Source organism: Mastigoproctus giganteus, chromosome 5 (assembly GCF_048544385.1).
Source record: "Mastigoproctus giganteus isolate SK-2022 chromosome 5, ASM4854438v1, whole genome shotgun sequence".
Lineage (NCBI taxonomy): Eukaryota > Metazoa > Arthropoda > Arachnida > Uropygi > Thelyphonidae > Mastigoproctus > Mastigoproctus giganteus.
The window spans coordinates 32,213,689-32,235,629 of NC_143579.1; the positions used below are offsets into that span (position 1 = coordinate 32,213,689).

The following is a 21,941-nucleotide window of genomic DNA, read 5'->3' on the forward strand; positions in this document are numbered from 1 at the left end:
TAAGATTTGTTACATCTGTACTTTGCATGGAAAAAACATTTAGCCATGTTGTAAAGTACTTCAAGTGTATGCTTGCGTTAAACACAGCTGTTTCCTTGGACGATAAACAAATAATTGCTTCTGTACACTTGCAGTATTTTCAGGCGTCCTCACGAACTTCTTTCTGCTAATAGAACCTGCTCAAATTTAATTCTTAACCTTGAGATTATTAATCGTTCCTTAATACAATGTCTTATGTGTTAAATCACAAGAAATTCAATGAACATCAGCCCAATACCGCAGAAAATGCTGGAATTCAAAACTTTTGAGTCTTTTCCCGATGGCTCTGTGTTCAACAGGAAATATTTGGTTCATATACGGTCAACCATTAATATGAAAGAAGCCTGGAGATGTTTCCTTTGGACAGTTAATTAACTTGTAATTACACATGTCTATATTTAAGAATTATTCTATGGTTGTTAATGACTTCGGCGCTGGATGTTTTATAGATGCGAGGATCTTTCTGAATTATCAACTTGCATGTCAATGAATACTTTAAACCTTGATGATTTTCTCTTACTGACTTCGTCACTCAAGAAGCGAAAGCAAAAAAAAGAAAATAGAATATTCATCCTGATGCTCAGTGATATGGTTCCTGTGGGAGTGACCGAAGACGAGAGTTCATTAACTTCTTCATCTGACCTCACAGACCCGTAACGGTGCAATCCAAACCAAACCCAGTAGCACGTTCGACCCATTCTTTCCCCTTCCACTCATCTTACCCGGCCAGTAGTCCTATGGGATTTTGCTAACTTAATCCTCCAACGCTACGTCTCATTAATAATTAACTAATTAGCTTTTTATTGCTTGCCACAAAAACCCGTGTTGGTTGTTAAGGCGAGGATGTGTTTGACGTGTCATATTTTAGTAGGATTACGTGGTTTGTTGTAACATCACCACTATTAGACCGTTTTTTTCATGCGTCTAATGAAAAGAATTTGGCGCAAAGAACGCTCCCACAATCACACGAGGTAATTTTGCGTTCCTTCTCCCTTCCGTCTACCCAGTAACTCCTGAGAGATCATTAAAACCTTAAGAATAGAACATCACCAGCATCTGTTTCACCCTCCTGTAAAAGGCGATTTTTAAATGCTAGGAAATTGCCGGAGGGGTAGCATCTGTTTCCCATAATGCCTTTTGTTACCCCCTATCCCAACTCCCTTCCTGACTTCTCCTTACATAGGAAAGGGGAATTTCTTTGAGGGTAAAACTTAAGATATTTTGTTCGGTGATATGATGGGTTTTTTTTGAACAGATAGTAGACTGGAAGTTCTCGTGATGTGGGTTTAATATACCGACAGCTGGAACCTACCAAATTACTTCAGTTACGGTCCATTAAATTAGCATTTCTGTACCCACCCCAAGATTTGGATCAACTATCGAACATTGGGAAAAAAAAGTTGCTCTTGCGTGGGCCTCTGACAACATTTCATTTTAGGTTTATACTTTGTTGAAAAGTGGGTCGCCCTGCTAAATGTGCCCCAAATCACCACAGTGTCACAGACGATGAGGCAATCACTTCCGAAAGAAAGAACTATATATATATATATACGTTTTGTTTTTGTTTTTTATTAAAAATATATCAGATTACACTCAAAGTGTCCCATAGCCATTATAGGGTTCCAGACATTGTGAACGAAAAGAAAATTATTTGAATTATAGATCCTTTGCGCACGTGCAAGACATTCCTATGTAAGTGCATACTTTTTTTTGCTAGAGATTCATATATGGGTACATACGTTTTTATACATTTTTATAATGGGAACCCATGAAACTGCCAATATTTTATTTACAGGAACAAGCTGAGCATATGGAAATTAGTAGTCATTGTACTCTTATATGACCAAAAGTATGGTTTTTAAAGAGCTCCAGTTTGGAAGGCACGAAATGTCCTATTTATTATTTTTCTAACACGTTCCTTAAGTTTATCAGGATTTAGAGACACTTATTATATATATTTTTTTCGTTGAAATATCATCCTCCCATGTTGCCAGTCTGAAATTCAGTACTACTACAGTCAGAGATCTCCGCGCGATTTGTTCTGTGTCTGGAGTCGATGCGCATGAGCGGGAGCACTTCTGACATAGTACACAATATTAGTAGAGGCATATGATGCAAGAAAGCCAGCTTATAAAGCATCAATCAATAAAAAAGCAAAAAAAAAAAAAAACCCTCCCATTTCACCACCCATTCACTCCAAACGTTTGTCTAGTTTTGCCTTGAATTTATTTAATCTCTCAACTTCCACAAGGACAGATGGAAGTTTGTTCCAGCAATCAACTACCCGTTGGCTAAAGACAAATTTCCTAACATCTATTCTACAACTGTCTTTCCTCAATTTGAATTTATGCCCTCTCAGGTGATTATTCTGAGCAAGAGGAAGGATCCCATCAGAATTCAGCGTGCTCAACTCATCCAAGGTCTTAATACACCTTAATCAGATCAAATCGCAGGTGCCTAGTCTCCAGTCGCTGCAATTTGCAGAACTTAAGCCTTTCTTGGTAAGAGCAGCCCGTTGTTCCCCTCACCAATCTTGTTGTCCTTCTCTGTACCCGTTCTAGCAGCTGCTCTACATCCTTCCTAAAATGAGGCCTCCGGACCTATATGCAGTACTCAAGATGTGACCTGACCATTGCCTTATACAAGGGGATAATCACCTCCTTATCCCTGCTAGAAAAAATCCTCTATATCATTGACAAAACCCCATGAGCTACTCTTGCAGCCTGTCTGCACTGCTCAGAAAACTTCATATCTGCTGCACAATTACCACCAGATCTTTTTCATTCTCCATACCCCATATTCATGGAGAGGTGTATACCTTTCATCATATTGTGTAGTATGTAGTCTGGAAAATGGTGTCAGTTATCGCTGGCAGCGGGGAACACGAGCCAATGTCATATCGAAACTGTCAAACGGTTCTTCTAAGTCTTCTGCTTATATTTCTGCCATAAGTAGGTTCATACAGCTTACCAAGTTCCAAGAGAAATTACAAAAGAGCTCCAGTTCTGTTCCAGCAAATAAGCATTTAACAAGCATTTACATCCCCCCACATCCCATCCTCATAAATTCGAAACTCTGTCGTTCAGGGTTACATATTTATTTCTTAGAATTCTTTAACTAATCCTAACTTCCGCTTAGAAATTCTCCGTTACTTCGTTTTCCCAGAAAGGTTATGCTAGATCCTTCTTATTGAAACTAATGGTTAGTTTGTGGAGTGGGGTGGGGGAGAAGAAGTATTTATATGCGTTGTGTATGCATAATGAGGCTCAAAGAGAGGCAATTAGAAAGAGACAAAAAAAATCCAAACCACAAACATGCAGTCTTCCATTTCTTCACTAGCAACATGCCTACGTTTATTATTTCATTTTTTTTTTTTCTTTTTAACAGCGCTGATAATGGGACCATCATTATAACGTTTTCATTGGCAGTAGATACAGCTAGCTGGAAGGCGGAGCAGGTGCATGCACCACATCCCACCCCTAGAATACCAAGTTTGTTCAAAAGACGTGAGACGAGACATTAGAATGGATTTTAGTGTTTGCTTGGCTCCCTTCCAAAAAGCGAGTTCCAAAAAAAAAAAAAAAAAGGAGATCTTTCTGCATGGGAAGAATGGTAATGTTTCTCATTCATTTTATCCCACGGCAGACCTATTTAAAGAAAGCAAAAGCATGCTCGTAATGTACACATATCAAATAGAGTATGCGTACCATGGATAGATTATGATGATTTTTTTTTTCTACCTACATTAGTTCCTACACAGGTAGTTCGATCTCAAAATAATAAAAATATTAAATCCATATTTGGCTAAGGGACACTTAGTCCCTCCAGTGACTTTTGATCTCTCTCCAGACGAGTTTAATAATCCCCAGATGTTACATTTTCTTATTCAAACTCTAAATTCTATTTTTTAAATACCGAATAAAAAATCTGCGCGTAATTGGTATTTTACATTAATTTGATTGGAGATAGTTCAACATTTTGGCTAGAGATGGCGCAAAAGGCAACATTCTTGTTTCGATATGACAAAAATTTTATTTGTTTTAACAACGTCATCATGGTGACGTTTACATAATAAAATTATTGCTTTGTAAATTAAAAATATTAATATAATAATAATAACTGTTCTTTTACTATTTTTATCTGTTTTAATGGAGATTTATTTCTTTTTATATTCGATCAGGTGACGTTCACATAATAAAAATTGTTGCCATATAATTTACAAATTAAAACTGGCAAAGTTTTTTTTTTAAGTTATTTTTATATTTTTGTATACTATAAAATACATACCGAGACCATTTTTTTAGGAGGATCTGGGATAAAATTAGATTAAAAACATAGCTTTGAATGTTTTATTTTATTTATATATTTTGTGAAATATATTTAAGAAAAGTAAGAAATTAAGCAAGCTTTTTCGTAGAATGCTTCCCGTCAATGCTTTTTGGAGATCATTGACTGGAAGCAGTTGGTCTCAGGTTAGAGTAGCATGGTTTTTCCTCCCAGAAACTTGGCTTTTTCGTCCAGCAAACAGAAAATCAACCACAGAAAACCCGCAATTTACAGATAATATACACGGAGCAATAAAACCTTAGTCGCTGATGCTCCTAAAACCCTACCACAACAATCATTTTAAATTATCGATGAAAGATTGATATTAGGTTTGCCATTTACGCTCTTTATTACCATGTTTTTAACAGTCCAATAGTGGTATAACAACGTAGTTCATTTTGGCTCCTTTGTTTGACATCTCTAAATGAACAATTATTCGGATCCAATATCTGCCTTTAATATTCATTTGTATCTCTCCTGATGATAAATTACGGATAACTAACGTAGGTTATCTCTTCCATAAGCGACAAACGTGTCAAGAGGCAAGAGTTTTCGCCAAACCTGTTTATTAAAACTTATCGATACTTCGTGATACCGATCTAAAATCTTATTGCACTAACCAAAACACCTACCCTCCCTACTTTTAATTGTCTTTATCAGCTATTTCCGCCTCACCGTTTTGAAACGACACTATTAATGTGTTGGCTATCTCCGTAAAAGCTTTTAAGAGCGAGAAACCATTGCGAACACATACAAAGTAATAATTACTTTCCACGAATTTGCCCTTTTCTGCCGGCAATGGTACAATAATATGGCGAACGTGCAAGCGTACAATGAGCAGAATGGACAACAATAATTGGACGGGCACGGGGAAAGAGCAAGGGGCCCTACTAAGTAACTTAATGATCATCAACTACACTCATGCGTATACGCATTGAAACAAAGTCTATGCTATGTCTAATTGCAAGCGGACCATGTCCCAGGTAGCAACCGAGAAATGCATTTATTTAATTAAATAGCTATTTTATGAAGTTAGCAGCTTACAATTACTGTTGTTTTAGCCAGGAATACATTCTTACGTTGTTTGTAATTAAGGAGAAGGGAGAGTTTAGAAATTCTCACCTCTTTATTATAGTACTATTGAGTTGTTTCTAGTGATTTTCAGTAACTTCTTAATTACCTCATTTCGGTACAAAGTTCTTTCGGTAGGAAAGCATCCTTCGTGGTAATGGTTAAACATTGAGCTTTTGTAATGTTTCAGAAACGTTGAATTTGCTATTAACGAACTGCGGTTTGACAATAAATCACTAAAGATGTGATTTTTATCTTTATTACGGAGATAAATTAAAAGAATTATGTTATTTTCATCGTTAGAAAGTACTATTAATAAATCAATAATAAATATGGTTTTAGTTTATTATCAAAGCAAATAAACCAATTAGAACTACACTTTTGAAGGTAATTTCGATGAATCCACAAAAAGAAATAGTTCATTGTTAGAAGTTCCATAGATAAATTTAATGTGTGAAATGAATTCTTAAGAAGTTCTGTCGGACGATCAACTATGAATAAGCATGCCCTCGTGGGTACCACAGTTGGTAGAATGGCTGTCCTCCCCCAGATCGGGTGGAAAAGACTGAGTTAGAGACCCGTCGATGACGTGATGAGTTTCTAAGGGCTTTTTTCACAAAGTGGCTTAGTTAGTCAATCTCAGCGGAGGGTGGCATGGTTTTTTCTCCCGGAAACTCGGATGTTTCTTCCAGCAAACAAAAAATCGACAGCAGAACACACGAAATTTACAGACAGCATACAAAGAGCAATATGGCATTAGTCGATAATGCTCCTAAAACTCTAGTACAACCAATAAGTACTTACCGTAGTGAGAAGTACTAATAAATCAAGTCGACCTAAAGGTGGTTCGTTGTCATTAATTCTGCCCTGAAAAAAAAAAAAAAACAAATTAATATAGAATTATTCAAATATTACTCAAATTTGTTATTTTGGTGAGCTGTTTTTAATAATTCTTACTTTAATAATTACTGTACTTGAGCTTAGGAGCATCAGCAACTAAGGCCATATTGCTCCGTGTATATTGTCTATAAATTTCCTGTGTTCTAAGGTCGATTTTCTGTTTGCTGGATGAAAAACCCGAGTTTCCTGGAGAAAAAAGCATGCTATCCTCGCTGGAGACCGATTAACCCAGCCACGTTATGAAAAAGGTCTGTCTGTGTTATTAGAACGATGAAAATGAATAATGCACAGTCAGTCAGACCAATCTATTCGAAACCGCATTGTTCTGATAGGCCGCATTTGCTTACTGTGTTTGCAAAAAATTTGCATAAAACGTGAATTTGAACTTCCTGTTTTTCGATGTCACGTGACTATTCCTGCAGCCGTTAGCAACGTGACCTGACCGGCTCTGGGCATAGATTATTTCATTTTGAAATTAATTAACTAAAAATAAAAAAAAGTAAAATATTAATGAAAATTAAAAAAACTTAAATTACAGATAATATTCGTGAAATATTAAAAAAAAGAAATAAGATATAATGTTAAATAAAATAATAAAATTCAATAAATTGAAAAGTAAAATAATTAAATTAAATTAATAATTAATAAAATAAATAAAGACAGTTAAAATGTTAAAAATAATAATAAAGCAAATAAAATGTAAAATAAAGTAAAAAAAATCGAAATAATTAAAATTAAAAACTATAAAAAATAAAATTATTCATCCCAATACCATTTTAAAATACATTATAGAAACCGTAATTATTTTATATTGTTTTAAGCGTATTTTATTTAAAAAAATTGGTCCAAACTTTTCTGTAAAATGGAAACACTTTAATTTCGTGAGTAATTAAGTGGAAAAATCTTCTCTGACAAACTTAATACCCTTTTTTTTTTCTTCCTGCTTCTGTGTTTTTTTGGCCATTACAGGCCAATGATCTTCACTTCTCGATTTTCTTAATCCGTTCTTTTCTCTCCACTAATTTCCAGGTGGTTGTTCTGATCTTGAAGGTGTCTTCTTCTTATCGACAATACACCGACGAAAGAAAAAAGGAAAAGAAGGGGGCTTTCTCGTTATCGCTGATCCGAGCAATCTGCTGTCAGAAGCACTCCCTCTGTCTGCTGTCATTTCTTCCTCACTCTCCGGTGGCGAGGCTATCTTCAATCTCATCCATCTTCAGATCTACATTTTCACCACAGCTTTAGCTGTTCCCAAGGAGCGGAAGACGAAAGCCCGAGTATTTCTTTGGGGCCAACCCAGACAAAAGACATATCAGTTGCACGTGTTGATTTCCGTAAGGAACTTCGAATGCTTTACTGAAATCGTCTGCTAATATGAAAGTGATGACATACAAGACGAACTCAGAATCGTCTGATTCGAACGCATTAATACTATCAGTATTAATGTGATGATTACATTTTCTTATTTTCCCCCTTAATCTTCTCTTTTATTTATTGTGTTTTCAGATCATCTGTGATTTGGTTTCAAATTTCATTTTTTGACTTCTTTCATGAGTATCAACTATATTTCGTATTCTTATTACAGCTTTCTTAACATGTTTTTGTAGTTTCCGTGATATAAAGTTGGCAATATTGGTACTTTGAGTTGTGTTTTGGAAAGACAGAGGAGATTTCACTTTTGACGTTGTTGAAGAGTAAAGTGTTTTTTTTTTTTAAATTTACAATAAAATGCATGCACAATATGATGATGGTTGATCATTGAAAGAACGAATGGTAATAGGACGAACTGCGTTTAGAAATGATCGCTGATGAACATCGACCTGGTCGACTAACAGGAGCAGCAACGCCTGATAAAGCTAAAAGTACCAGAGAATTGACTGAGGACTGATGAATCAGTTTGGATAATTTCGGATAAATTAAATGTTAACCAGGAATACAGTGAAAGAGGCGGTTAACTGACAACAGGGCGGTTGGTTGATTGATTTACACAAAGGCAACTAAGACTGTGAGGCGTCAGTATATCGCGTTCGTAAGTTGCGTATATTCTGTGATAAGGTTGTTTTTTTAGACGATAAACTTGATTTCCAAGAAGAGAAAATCATACAATTTTCTATTGAGACCGATTTTCGAACCTAGGCGGTTTTCTACCAGATGTGTGGAGGAGAACAGTGGTCAATAACCACCCAACTGGCCGCAAAGTTACTGACAACTAGAGTTATCTTACGAAGACACCTGTCCTCCCGTTAGCATAGTTGGTAGGATTACCATCCTTTCCATACCCGGTGGGAAAGACCTGAATTCAAATCCTGTCGATGATGAGAGGAATTTTTATGGGCCTTTTTCACACTGAGGCTAAGTTAGTGGATCTCAGGGGAGGGTAGCGTGGCTTTTTTTTCTCCTGGATAATGCTAGACAAACACAAGGCATTTTAGTATTGAAATACAAGAACCAAAAGTCATTTACTGTACAGTCCTCACCCTTTGATTTTGATGTGTTTCAGGTGTTTAACGACGCATTCTGAAGGGAGAAGATTTTTACCAGTCTCTTCACTGGTAGAATCCAAAAACCTTTCAGTTGTTGGGACGTAGAAAAACAATATACAATATTTCGACGTTTGTTCAGAAACTACTGATTTACTATTCTTATTGAATTTCCTTCAGATTTTAATTTAGTGGCATTTATTTCTATCTGAAGACGTACTCAGAAGTAGCACTCGAAACGTAGAAGCAATAAATGTTAGTAGCTTATTGTATCTGATGACTCACATAACAAGAAGCACTTTACATTTTGTTTTAACTTATATATTCAATAGTCGTACAGCAATTAAAAATTGTCCATTTTATAAGGAGTTCAATGTCCCCCCTTAATAAAGCTAGCAAAGCACAATGCCACACACACACCACACACCTTTGATGCGCCTATCTCAAAAGAACCATGGCGGGGCTGTAAATTATTGCATCCAAGTGGAGTTAGTTTTCTTGTTCAAGAAATAGAATTACTTTGATTTGTAGTCGCTAGAGTGCTTGAAGACGGGTCTCCGGAGATAATGATGAAGGAATGAGGGGCTCTTGACTTAGATTCACTATATTATCTCTTTCTAACTCTTCAAAACTCCCGAATGGTTAAAGTAAATTTATGGTTCGAACTCAGTGTGAGAAAGGCTAAATGTCTGTAGAGTACAGTTCGAATTGTACTCAAGATTACCGGGTTCTTAAGCTCATTTATTTTCTTCGTATTCTTTTAGGGCAGTATGTAGCATCTTACCAAGTGTCAAGTTACTGAAAACATATAACTCAGTCAAAATTAATAACCTAGCAGGAACAGAAACTCCTTTCAGACCTTTTCATTGAAAACCCGCTACAATTAATTTTATTTTGGTCACTTGAATTCAAATAGCCGGCCACGGTTTAGACCATTAGAAACAGACGCTTTTCTGCTTTTATTTTGAACAAAGTTGGGTTTTTCAGATTAATTGAAGTTTACTTTTTTAGTTTTAATAACGGAGCTCAAACAGTGCTGTAATTAACTTAGGTTTGTCGCGAAGCAGATCAGTATTATTGGTAAATTTTTAAAATTTATTAAATTATATTTTTTTATTAAAAAATATAATACTTTTAATACTCCTTACAAGCTAAGGATGGATTTTAGGGGATAATTAATGAAGATCGTTACTGTAAAATTAATCACACGCGATTTAAAGTAATTTTTGTTTAAAGTACCTTTTGCGGCTTCCGTAGGAAATCAATTTCTACTGTGGTCTTGAATGACAATCAGTTCGCCACTTATAAGGTTGAAACAAGTTTTAAACCCTCATGATGCGGATTTTTCCCTTCGGACAAATATCTTCTTCTCTGACAAGAGGTAATTACAGCTAACGGCGTTCAGGAAACTGCTTCTCATTTGATTGGATACAAAATGATCCGCCGGGAACTAGGCTTTAGACTGAATTCTTCAAGATAGGTTTGTTATATCAAAGAATGCAATGTATCGGCCCTGAAGGATACAGTATCCAGCATTAGGCTTAATGCCCATCAAATCAGCACTCAGCAAACTATTAATAATAATGATCACTTAAAAGTTATTTTAAATTGGCAAGCAATATACATGTCGTTTGCTTAAAAGTGATGTATAAGTCGTTTGCTTAAAAGTGATGTTTATGTCGTTTGCTTAAAAGTGATGTTTACTGTCGTTTGCTTAAAAGTGATGGATATGTCGTTTGCTTAAAAGTGATGGATATGTCGTTTGCTTAAAAGTGATCATTATAAGGCTCTGTATAGGAAAATTCAATAAAAGAAAATCGATAATATTTATAAAAATTATTAAAAGTAATATTCATATTTAAATTCTTAAATTATTAGTTGTTTTTTTAATATTTTTAATTTATAAAAGCAAATTTTTATAGGGAAACCTTTTCCTTTTTCGGTAGAGGAATTTTTAAGAAAATGGTATGAAAGATTTATGATTTTTAGATAATCAGTACGTAGCGCGCATGTCATCAAGAAAATGTATTATTTTAAAAAAGAAAAAAATATCCGAACTTTTGAATATTGTTGTTTACGTTAATCTTAAATTGCAAGTTTTTTAAGTTCAGTATTTCGTTTATCCTAACAGATAGTTCTTGTGGATTCGTTCCGAATTTCTAACAAGATAAAAGCTGATAAAAGCTTTAGGCAGATACGTGGACATCTTGAAATGTTAAGAAGACTGTGAGGCACGCACAAATGCTACCTGCACGTTACCTCTCTTCACTAGTTCTCTTAAGAGAGCCATAAATCAAGTTATCTCTGAAATTATTCGTTCTACAAATTGTGCTCAGTGGATGCTTTGTTTAACTTCCTGTTCTTTGCGAAGTCTTCTATTTGCATATCTGATCTTACTGATAAACTACTACTATACTTTGGGCCACCGGAAAAGTGATAGGAAAAGCACACACGAGGATAGTTACAAATATATATAGACTTTGCACATCCAGGTATATTTTCAAAGCGTAACAATTCGAATATTCCGGATTTTAAAAATAGTAAAAGCAGTTATTCTGAAAAGTCATGAAATAGAGGTTTCAAAAACGCTGTTTAATGTGAAAGAGTTGCTAATGATGGCTTCCGTAAAATTGCTGCTAATACTGACACGTCATTATCGTTTGCATGTTACTAGAAATGTACATTTTTATACTCTGCTCGTGCTGTTTGATTCTATTAGCAGAAGAGAGGCGAAGCTGTCTGAGAGAGCTTCGTTGTGCGTTAATTGCTTTTTTTTTTTAAACAAAATTGCAAAATAATTTTATTCTTTTATTAAAAGAAGTGTCTTATTAAAGGATTTTATTAATTCTCTTACGTACAGAAACACGTCAAGTTTAATTTCTCCTTTTAATTCCAATTCTACACTACAAAAGTGGAATAAGTAGTAATTATAGTTTTCAGCTGTCTGAATTTAAAACCAGCAAGTTTTGTAGGGCACATATTGGGAACTAATGGCTGACTAGACCAAATGCTTCGCTTTGTCAGCTGCTCACTGAGTGTATTGACTCGTTAATTGATTATGTCCATTACATCAATCACACCCAATAATTATTTTCGCATCTGTATTGATTTCAGTTACATCATATAACACGCGAAAAGTTTCTTTCTTTCCTATTTTCTCCTTCTTTCAAACTAAAAAAAGAAAGAAAGAGAGAAAGATCAAAGTCATTTGCAGAGTTGTTTGTCTGCCCACTTGACAAGGTACCTTTAATCTGGACTTTTGCCCAGTTTAGATCGGATTAACGTACTAGTAAGGATCCTCTTACTGCCAGGTAGGTCTTAAGTGTTAATGCTGATCCTAATCTCTCTTGAGACCACTTACAGAAAGTATGTTTTAAGCTCTTAAAGAAACTTCGTCAACGTTCTTATCGACTTCAACAGGGCCCGAAGATTTCTTTACTTTTACATCATTCGTCATTATAATTAATTAATGATTTAATTTGTGTCTCTAATCAGTGGAATATGGAAAAAAATAGTACCTCGACTAGTATTTATTCATTTTACTAAAAATCCAAATTTATTTGTGTTATGAGACTTCTGTTTTCATTTTTACGTATTATTTTCTGTGTTCTTACACCAGATGGCGACCCTTGTCTGCTGGTTTTGCATTCTAGTGGTGCCATTTTATTATTATTATTTTTTTATAACTGCAAAATTATTTATGAGTTGGTTAAAAGAACACTGCTTTTCTTTATTGATAGTTTAATATTTTTAATCTTAATATGTTAAGATATTTTTAATCTATAATAAATAATTTTAAATTCTTTAAAATGCTAATACAAAATCACAGAGCAGCTGGGGAAAAAAAGATAAATTTGAAGCTGAAGCTCAAAAGTAATATATCTTTTTTAAATATTTAATAATTTTGAAAAAATCTTTTTAGTTTATCAAGTAGAATTCTTTATAGGTTTTCCAACAGTTATGTATTTATTTTTTTCGTAAGGAGTAGTATTTTTTAAACATAACTATTATTGCAGCCGTTCAAATACGACACTGACCGCTAGAGTGACACAGTGATTGTCCACAGCTACTAGAAACAGTCGAACAGTTATGACAGCCCATGAGAACAAAATGGCTGTCCAGCTTAGCCTGTGGCATAATGTTGTCCCCAACAATGCGAATCTTCCAATCCCTTGGCATCAGCTGCAATGGTACACGTGGGGATATTCTGCAGCATTCTGCCTACAGCCCTGACCTGTCACCCTCTGACTACCACTTCATCGGCTCCCTGAAGAAGGCGCTCAACGATGAGATTTGTTGCACAAGCAGACGACGAAGTTCTGTGTCCAGGGTGTGTCTCGTCTGGTCACATGATGTGATCGATGTCTCAAGGCTGCGAGTGCTCACTTTTCACCACGTGCGTCTATTGCAAAAGCCTTTCGTTTCATTGACCCTTGTTTTCTCTCTCCCTTTATCGCCATCTTCTGGCATGATGTCATCATAATAGAAGCTATTGTTTCTACTCAATTCATACTAAGAAAATAAGAAAAAGGTGCATGAGTAAATTTTCGTTTATTAATAACTATCACAATTAGGGATCCCTCAATAAATTTGAGTAAAAAAACTTAAATTTAATTATTCAAATATTTTAAAATAAAAATAACTGTATAATGAATAAGGTAGTGATTTTTCTGTTTCGTTTCTTTTTTTTAAAGATGGGCATAGCAACTAAATGACGCCATGTCAAATAATGGCGTTAACAGCTCTCAAGTGCACCTGAGTTTTTTTTCGAGTGGTCGGTGGAAGAGATTTCTGGGTTTAGTTCTTTGTTAGGAGAAGGGGGGAGCGCGCAAATTTTCTTGGCAAATGTCTAAAAGTCTTCTTCGAAAGTTACAGTCGATGATCGAGAACCAATTTTCCAATCGTTTCAGCAAACTTTATTCTTTGATGGATGACGGATATCAAAATAAAAAATGAGGGAAAGCTGCGCATAACTGTCAAAAGTAGTCTTGTGGGACACGTAGACGAATAACTACAGAAAATAGCACACCACTCCAAAGAGTTGAAGGAGGGTGGGGGATGGATCTTCGGATGTCCAAGAGAAACGTTTCATTCTATTAGCATTGTTAAATTCTCGTTGCTAAGCAACGTTCACGATTTGTCCTTCATTTCAACTGTCAGTCATCGTTTGATGACGTCATTGGTTCTGAATCGTGCCTAGGAAATCGAATGACAGTCACTGGAGCCGGTATCAGTAAACAGCTTTTCAGTTAAATTGGTGCGTGTCTCTTCCGGATGCTTTCTGTTTCTCGTGTCCTTGTGAGACGCTAATTATTCAGCCATCACGCCACTTGCATAGTCTCTTGATTACTCTAAGTTCTACTCCAAATTAAGTTCAACGCAGTTATTAACAAACTCGCTTCTTTGGATCTCTAATTCTGAATAATGATCCTGTTTGTAACAACGCCTGTTATCTGAAATATCTAAACGAAATAGCGTTCGTGACTTCACGCTCATCGCATTCTGCCTAGGAAACCAATGAAACTTAGCAAGCATGCAGTCAGATTACCACTCTGGTTAACTGAGCTGGAAGGAGGGAGATACATTCAGAAAACGACTGTTAACACTCGTTAACGAACTGGAGGTTTACGGTTTACAGAAAGTGCTCACCGATGAGAAATGAACCTCTCTTGATTCTACAAACAGACGTGAAATAACTGAAACTTAGTTAGAAAGGAGAATGATTTCAGTCCTCATCTTTGGGTGTATTTTTTAAAAGCGAAGGAAAGAGCGCAAATCAATATCTCTCAACACTTAAGAGGCATCTCTTAACAGTCAAGAGGTATCTATCAACAGTCAAGGGGTATTGCTATAGAAATCTGTTAAGAGTATTAGCACTCTTGAAACGTATACCTCTTGATCGCTAAAGGTTATAACTCTTAACAGTTAAGAGGTACTGAAAGTTATTAAAAGATGTTTTAAGACTAGATACCCTCAGACACCTAGTGGAATCCATACCACAACGTGTACAGGCTTAAATTCAGAAAAAAGGTTGCGCTGCTAGATACTGAATAAAGATTTCTAATTTTTTGGCCAATAAGTGTATATAACTGAGGGTTAGAGGGTTTCCGATAGATGATAAAGAAGGTTTAGCTTGCTGAAGTAGTTAACCTATCTGAATGTACGCCAGCTACTTAGATTACATTGAACTTAAGCTGAAGTAAGGACACAATGGCTTCTCCACCAAGAACTGAAAAACACCTCACCCAAACTCCAGCGTCATGTGTGCGGTGGACAGAATAAACTCAGAGAAGGGAAATGAAGCGGACTGTTCGAACCCCCAAGACAGACAGTAAACCATTCAATTTTATTTCAAGAACCCCGCACATGGCTGTAGGTTTCAATATCCAGGACATTAACCATTTTCAAAAAAGAGCTCTAAACTTCAGATCGCTTTCCGATAGCCACTCTAACATCGTCTGCCAAACTTAAGGGGCTCCAAGGGAACCAACCTACCACCCGTATATTCTCATTTACGACCCCTTTTACCGATATAGAATCTCACACTGTGAACGTAATAACCGTAGCTAGCTATAAAACAGTCGTACAACGCAACAGGGGTGCTGAGGGAGCGCGCGAGAATTGTATGTTTCGATGCTACGGAGGATGCATGATACAGTAGGGATGCTCGCTGGGGAAAAGGCTGCGAGAGACGGAATTCTGAGGCACAGCTTTAAACGACAGACAGCATCACTGAAATCTTTCTCTGCAACACATAAAGTAGGGACAGTGAAAGCGAAGATTTTTATACAAACAATCCCGAGGGGGGAACTGAGGGGAGGGAAAGAGGACTTCATACATTTTAAGTAGAATGTTGCTAGCGAGATCTTTGAGTTTAGAAATGCAGTCAGCTACTTGGGCTCACGTGAAAGCATTATTAAGCAGAGGTTGAGCTCTTCGCTTGACGGACTTGGAAGTTAGAAATGACAAGTCAAACATCGAATAGTCGACAGAAACAGTAAATGAAACAAGGGACAAGTATCCCTGAAATATAAGTAACTTTGAATGCAATTTTTACGTAGTCTCTACAAAGTCCTTTTCATTTCAAGGCGCCATATTTGTGTGACCAACAAAATCTTTGGTTAATGTTTTTACTTTTTTTTACTAAGTGTATTCAACTCTGACGATGGCGAATCTTTCGTAAGATTTCCATTTGAGGTTCTACACGTCAAAGATTCTTAATTAATGCTTCTTTCTTTATTAATAATTTCTTCATTATTTTCTGTAATGGTAGATGTATGAAAGAAAAAGAAAAGACTGTTTAACATTTCTATCAGAAGTGTTTTGATAATTTATCGTAAACCCTGGACAAATGAGAAAATAATAATTGAAGAATGTAAAAAAAATATTAAAAATGATGGCCATCAATTTGATAGCGGACTGGTGAGGCGTAGTCATCGATTGGTAGGAGAAGAAGCGAAAATTACAGAGGTCCAAGGCCCTCGCTGAAATTGTTCGCTGTCCCATAAATTGCGATAGGTTCTCTATAGACAAGAGAAGTCATTAATTATCCCACGTGTCAAAAAACATGTAATTATTCGAGAGAGATGCTTTAATTAACATCTAGTGTACGCCACTGATTGCCCAACTAAGAGTATAATATGACTAGTTGCTAGATGGACTTCCATTGACCTATTATAGCATGATAAGCACACTAGAGAAACAGTTCATTTGTATATTCTTTGTTATTATGCAATGTGGATTATATTTGGGTTTTAATTTTGAAGTTTTATTGGGATCCTTTGTGCTGAGGGAGGAAATGCTTTTCAAAACTCCTTTCAGAACTAGAGGTTCTTTTCAAAAGTGGATTCATTTAAAAAAACAGGGAGGGGAAACAATTATTTTTAGAACCAGGTATTTTAAATAGTCCTCTATAATATAAAAATATCTGACAAATCGCAAATGTTCAACTTATTACAGAAATTTTATTTAAGATTTCAGTGAATCATTATACATTTATCAACAATAACAATTCTGAGGCGTTAACTTTGGCATCAGGAAATGGCTGGTAGAATTAAGTCCAAGAATCATGAAAGATCATCCAAGGACTGAAGTATTTGTCAGCTACTCTGGGATGTTAAAAATACTGACGGGTTGCTGACAGATACCACCTGCTTTCACACGACCTCGAAGATCGTTCTATGGCTTCAACTTGCCATGACACCGTCCCTCGATCAATTGGTGTCGGAGCAAGTTCAGCCGAGCTATGATGAAGGCATTCACTGAAAGGTCCGATGACCACACATTGTTCAACCCTGATTGGTGGCTCCAATGTTATAGGTCAGAAGGGAAGTGTCGATATACGCTGGACGCTTGTTGTAGGAATCGCTGTAGCTGGGGTTGTCATACCTGGGATCGTACTCTCCAGTGTCATATCCCTGAGGGGGTTGATACTGCTGTTGGGGTTGGTATTGCTGTTGCTGTGGTGGTGGAGAGTAGGACTGTTGTTGTTGAGGGGCTGACTGATATTGGGGCTGGGGTTGGTACTGGGGTTGGGGTGCAGGACCGGGAAAACTACTTTGTGGAGCACCTGCCGGACCGACGTCACCTTCGGCGCTGAACCCTGTCTTGCCCGCACTGTATTTTATGATGCGCTGTTTGCCTTGTTCATCCACGTATCCAAAGGCGCCTTTCACGGATCCATCAGGCAGACGTGTTTCCTCACGGAAACTCTGTCCCAAAGGCCCCTTTCCAGTGTCATAACCAAATTTATAGTCACCTTGCAACTGCTGACCAATGTTCACGTAGTGCACCTGAGCTGGAGGATGGTAATTTCTGGGTCTTTCGGTGATATATTGACGAGTATTGTATCCTTGGTTTCCATCATCGTACTGGCCCCAAACAGCGCAGACCATGCATAACATCAATACCTTAAAAGAAACAATTCTAATTTAAAACATGTTATAGTCTTTTTAAATAGCCTTAAAATATTTTTAAAACAATCTCAAGATTTTAGAGACAAATTGAAATAAAAATACTCTGGATAAAATACGGGGGGGGGCTGATCAAAACGTATCAATACTAAATCCTTTGAAAACTAAGCTATTATACTCATCCCCATTAGTATATATTACCCATATAGAGCAAGAAAGGAACAGGCTTTTGAAAATATATAAGGATAATTAAGAAATATATAAATATATATATATACTGCCCTACCATTAATATCCGGACACCTAGACAAAAAAAAAAGAGCTTTTATTGTGTCGTTTAATATTTTGTGCTGAAACCTTTTGCTTTTATGACGGCCTTCAATCTTCAGTGCATACTCTCAACCAGCTTTTTATAAATGTCAGGTGATGTGTTCCTCCACTCTGATTTTAACGCAGCCACCAGTTAGGGCTTGTTCTTTGGGCGATCTCGAGTGCACGTACCGGACGATCCAATACATCCCAAAGATGCTTGCTCGATAGGGTTCAGATCTGGGCTGGCCAATCCAACTTTTCCACACTTCAAACCACTCTGTTACTATCCGAACAATATGGCATGGCGCGTTGTCTTGCTGCTGTCTTGCTGATATGGGCATTCCCCGAAGTATTGCCATAATGTTGGAGGTGCATAATTGTCCAGTATGTCCTGGAATTGCACAACAATCATGGTTTTTGTCAATAACGACTAATGGGCCCAAGACAAACCATGAAAGGAGCCCCCATACCATGACACTGCCTCCAACAAACTTCATTGTTGGGAGGATACATTCAGGAAGGAACTGATCCCCTGACATTCGCCACACCCAGGAAACGGTCATTAGACTGGTAGAGTGCGAACCTCGACTCGCCTGTCCATAGGACGTTTTTCCAGTGCTCTACAGTCCAGGATTCGCGCTCCTTACACTATGTTAATCGGCATCTAGCATTTGTTGAGTTGATCAATGGCTTGCGAACCGCTTCACGATCAATCTAACCCATATCATGGAGTGTCCTTCGTATTGTACTAGAGCTGTCATTAGTCCAAATACTCTCACGGAGGGTTTGTGTGACTTGAGACAATGTCAAATTACGATTTTCACGCACAGTTCTTCGCAGAATTCTCTTTTGTTCCGTTCTGTTAGTGTTCTGGGTTTACCAGGCCGTCTTTTAGCAGATTCAGACCCATTTCTCTTCCACTTGCAACTGACGTCACTAACCGTTGATCTAGGGATCCCAAGAGAGACTACGATGTCTCGTACAGAACGCTTGCTTATGTGGCATCCTATCATTCCACGTTGGAAGTCTGTTAATTCTGTTAAACGTGTTATCTTGCATGCCCACTTTTGCAACGTGCTGCATGCATAGGACCTGTTTCCCAATCCATGGAGGGGTGTCCGGATATTAGTGGTAGGGCAGTGTATACAGAATATATATATATATATATATATAAGGTTCAGCCTGTTTATGGCAAAAATCTTAACTGCCGATAAACTCGGATATAATGAACCTTTCATACAATTGATATTAACAAATAAATTTCATTAGCAGCTGTTAATAATATTAATAATAGTTCACTTTGTTAACCAATCCTGATAAAATGAAGCTGCAGTCAGTCTCTCACCCTGTCGTATGTTTTTTTCTTTATTCCACCCACATCTTCAAGATTCATATTGATTCTTTCATTTATGGACATCTTTGTAAGGATTTATTCCAATTTTAATTCCCAGCACGAAGTTGGCTTACTTTTAATTCGTAGCACGAAATTTTTATCAGTGCATGCGCCAACCAAAGATGAAATTTCATTTGGCCCTTTTTTTTTTCTCTCTCTCTCTAATATTATCGAAGATGGAGGGAAGAGTTTGTAATCCCTCTGATATAAATGAGTTATAACGTCGGTGGTGTGGCACTGACTGCTATGGCACGTTTCGCTATAGGCTTACTAACAAACCTACAGGTAACAAAGGATGTTTGTCTTTCTCCCTCTCCTCAGGCAGGGCTGATGAAAAGGCACGTGAGCAGATATTCAAATAGAAAGACGTGATGGAAAAATATTAACAGTTGCATCACTCAGAGATATAAAAATCCTTTTTCTCTTATCGCATGATTGCCTGAAACCTCTTTACTCCTCATCCCCCTCAATTCTGCCCCTGCAGAAACTACGTTACCAGAATTAAACGCGCTAATTTTAATCTCAATCGACGCAGTATAATCAAAGAAAATAATCTAAAGTTATATAAGATTATAAAATGGAATGTTTTCTGTTAAAATGCTGTAGACCTCAAAAGCGATGTTCTTTTTTTCCCCATTCCCTAAATTAAGACTCTTTCCAAGAGATTAAATGTCGTATCCACAGAAACTGAAACCCTTGTATGCAAGGATTCTTTCTTCAAAAGTAATATAATTCTCTTGATGAAGTCCCTTAGAGATAATCAGCTTACTGAATATAGCTAATTTTCTTAAACATAGGGAAAATTCGGATAAAATGGGCTCATGTTTATAACAAACACTTTTAAAACGAAATTGTCACTTATGAGGAAGAACTCCTGGTAAGATCCTAGATGACATAAACCACCACTTCCAAAACTCTTTTATATACAGCAAACAATTGTTTACGAATTCCTCGGATATAATTTGTCATGATTTGTAAATATCTCGAATAAAACGAACCAGAGTTTATAGAGTCCTCGGATAAACTGAACCAAAAGAGTTTATAGAATCCTCGGATAAAACGAACTGCTGTTAAAAAGCTTCATTAAACAGAATTGCAATGGAGGAGCAACTGTTATAGAGAACTCTGTAAAAGAAATAACCTTTTATAGAGTACTCGGATAAAACGAACTAATATTAACAAGCACCATTCAATGGAATTCTAATTGAGGAGCAACCTCAATTAGAATTTAATTTAAACAAACTACTCTTAATAGACTTCAAGGGTACAACTTCTTATTTATAATAAACTAATTTAAAATGAAATGATAATTGATAAAGAAGTGGTAATAAAGGGAATAGCTGTTTAAAAACATTTTGGATAAAGGGAAAACCAGCGTTTTTATAGGCCCCAGGAAGAAATCTTCTTTTATGGCGTAATGCAATCATGCCATAAAGAGCCTATCTGTTAAGTAAATACGAAATTTAAATGGGAGTTCCCGTGCTCAGATTCACTTGCGTAACATAACTCCAGGCTTAGCCAGCATCCACTTCTTATGGTAAAGTTGAATATATTCAAATGCCAGAATGTAACCGATCAGAAGGTAGCCAAACGCCGACTATCTTCTAACTTGAGAAGAAATCCCGAAAGAATCCCTACCAGTTGCGCAAAATCCATTAGGTTTAACAGTTTATCCTTCTTTTTATCTAAATCAACAAATTAGATTTTTCAGAAGCATACTGAGCTGAAAGTAGATAGCTGATACTTACCGTCCTCATTATCTTGATGTTTACCCGAACTGTGACAAATGAAATAAAGAGTGAAAAGTGTGCATCGTCATCACCCTTTGCCTCTTATATACGTGTCTTGGCGAGGCCTAACGGGGTACCTTTTTGTCTTATCATTAACCCAGTTCTCGATATTGGTTACCGTTGAAAGACCTTGGTGGTCCAACCTTACAGGTGTGGACCACAAGCTCGAGGACGTACCTCACCCCTGTCCTCCCTTCCTGTTGGCCTTCGACATACAAAGAGGATTTTTGAAACACGCGAAAGACGAACGGCAAAACCTGAAAATGAAATTAGGTCAAGTTAAGAGCGGGACCGATAGACCGATTCTGATAACCCGGGAACAGTTAGCTGTTCCAAATAAGGGTGGACCGTTAATTAGATGTTTGGCTGCACTTCAAGTTCCTTTTTTTTTTTTTTTTGTTTGTCGATAAAGAGGTAAGGAGCTAGTGGAAGTCGTGTTTGAAGATTGCGTGCAGTCGATGATGCGGAGAGATTGTAGTTTAATTGTAGAAAACCGGTTGGAAGATTTTATTTAGGGAGGTCTTGGAAATCCGTCCCTCCCCCCTGCTGTTTTAAAAAAAAAAATAATGCGTTCGCATTATAAAGCCTCTGGTAGTACCATCCTCCCCCTCCCGCTTTAAGAATTTAGTGAGTTGTTTGTGCTGCTCCTGAAACCGTAAATCTGACTTGGAGAAACATCTAAGAACAAGTGGTCGAACAAGTTTTTGTGTGTTGTCTG

The 21,941-nt window shown here is 36.8% G+C and overlaps 1 protein-coding gene across 1 annotated transcript; it reads right to left on the reverse strand.

The window, feature by feature from the left end:
* Nucleotides 1-16,760: 16,760 nt before the first annotated feature.
* LOC150085286 (uncharacterized) lies at nt 16,761-21,425 on the reverse strand. Its single transcript, XM_090373969.1, has 2 exons — nt 21,182-21,425; nt 16,761-17,725 (listed from the first exon to the last, which is right to left on the reverse strand). The coding sequence occupies exons 1-2, from the start codon at nt 21,188-21,190 to the stop codon at nt 17,105-17,107; spliced, it is 630 nt and encodes a 209-aa protein (XP_090230095.1). The 5' UTR covers nt 21,191-21,425; the 3' UTR covers nt 16,761-17,104.
* Nucleotides 21,426-21,941: the final 516 nt, after the last annotated feature.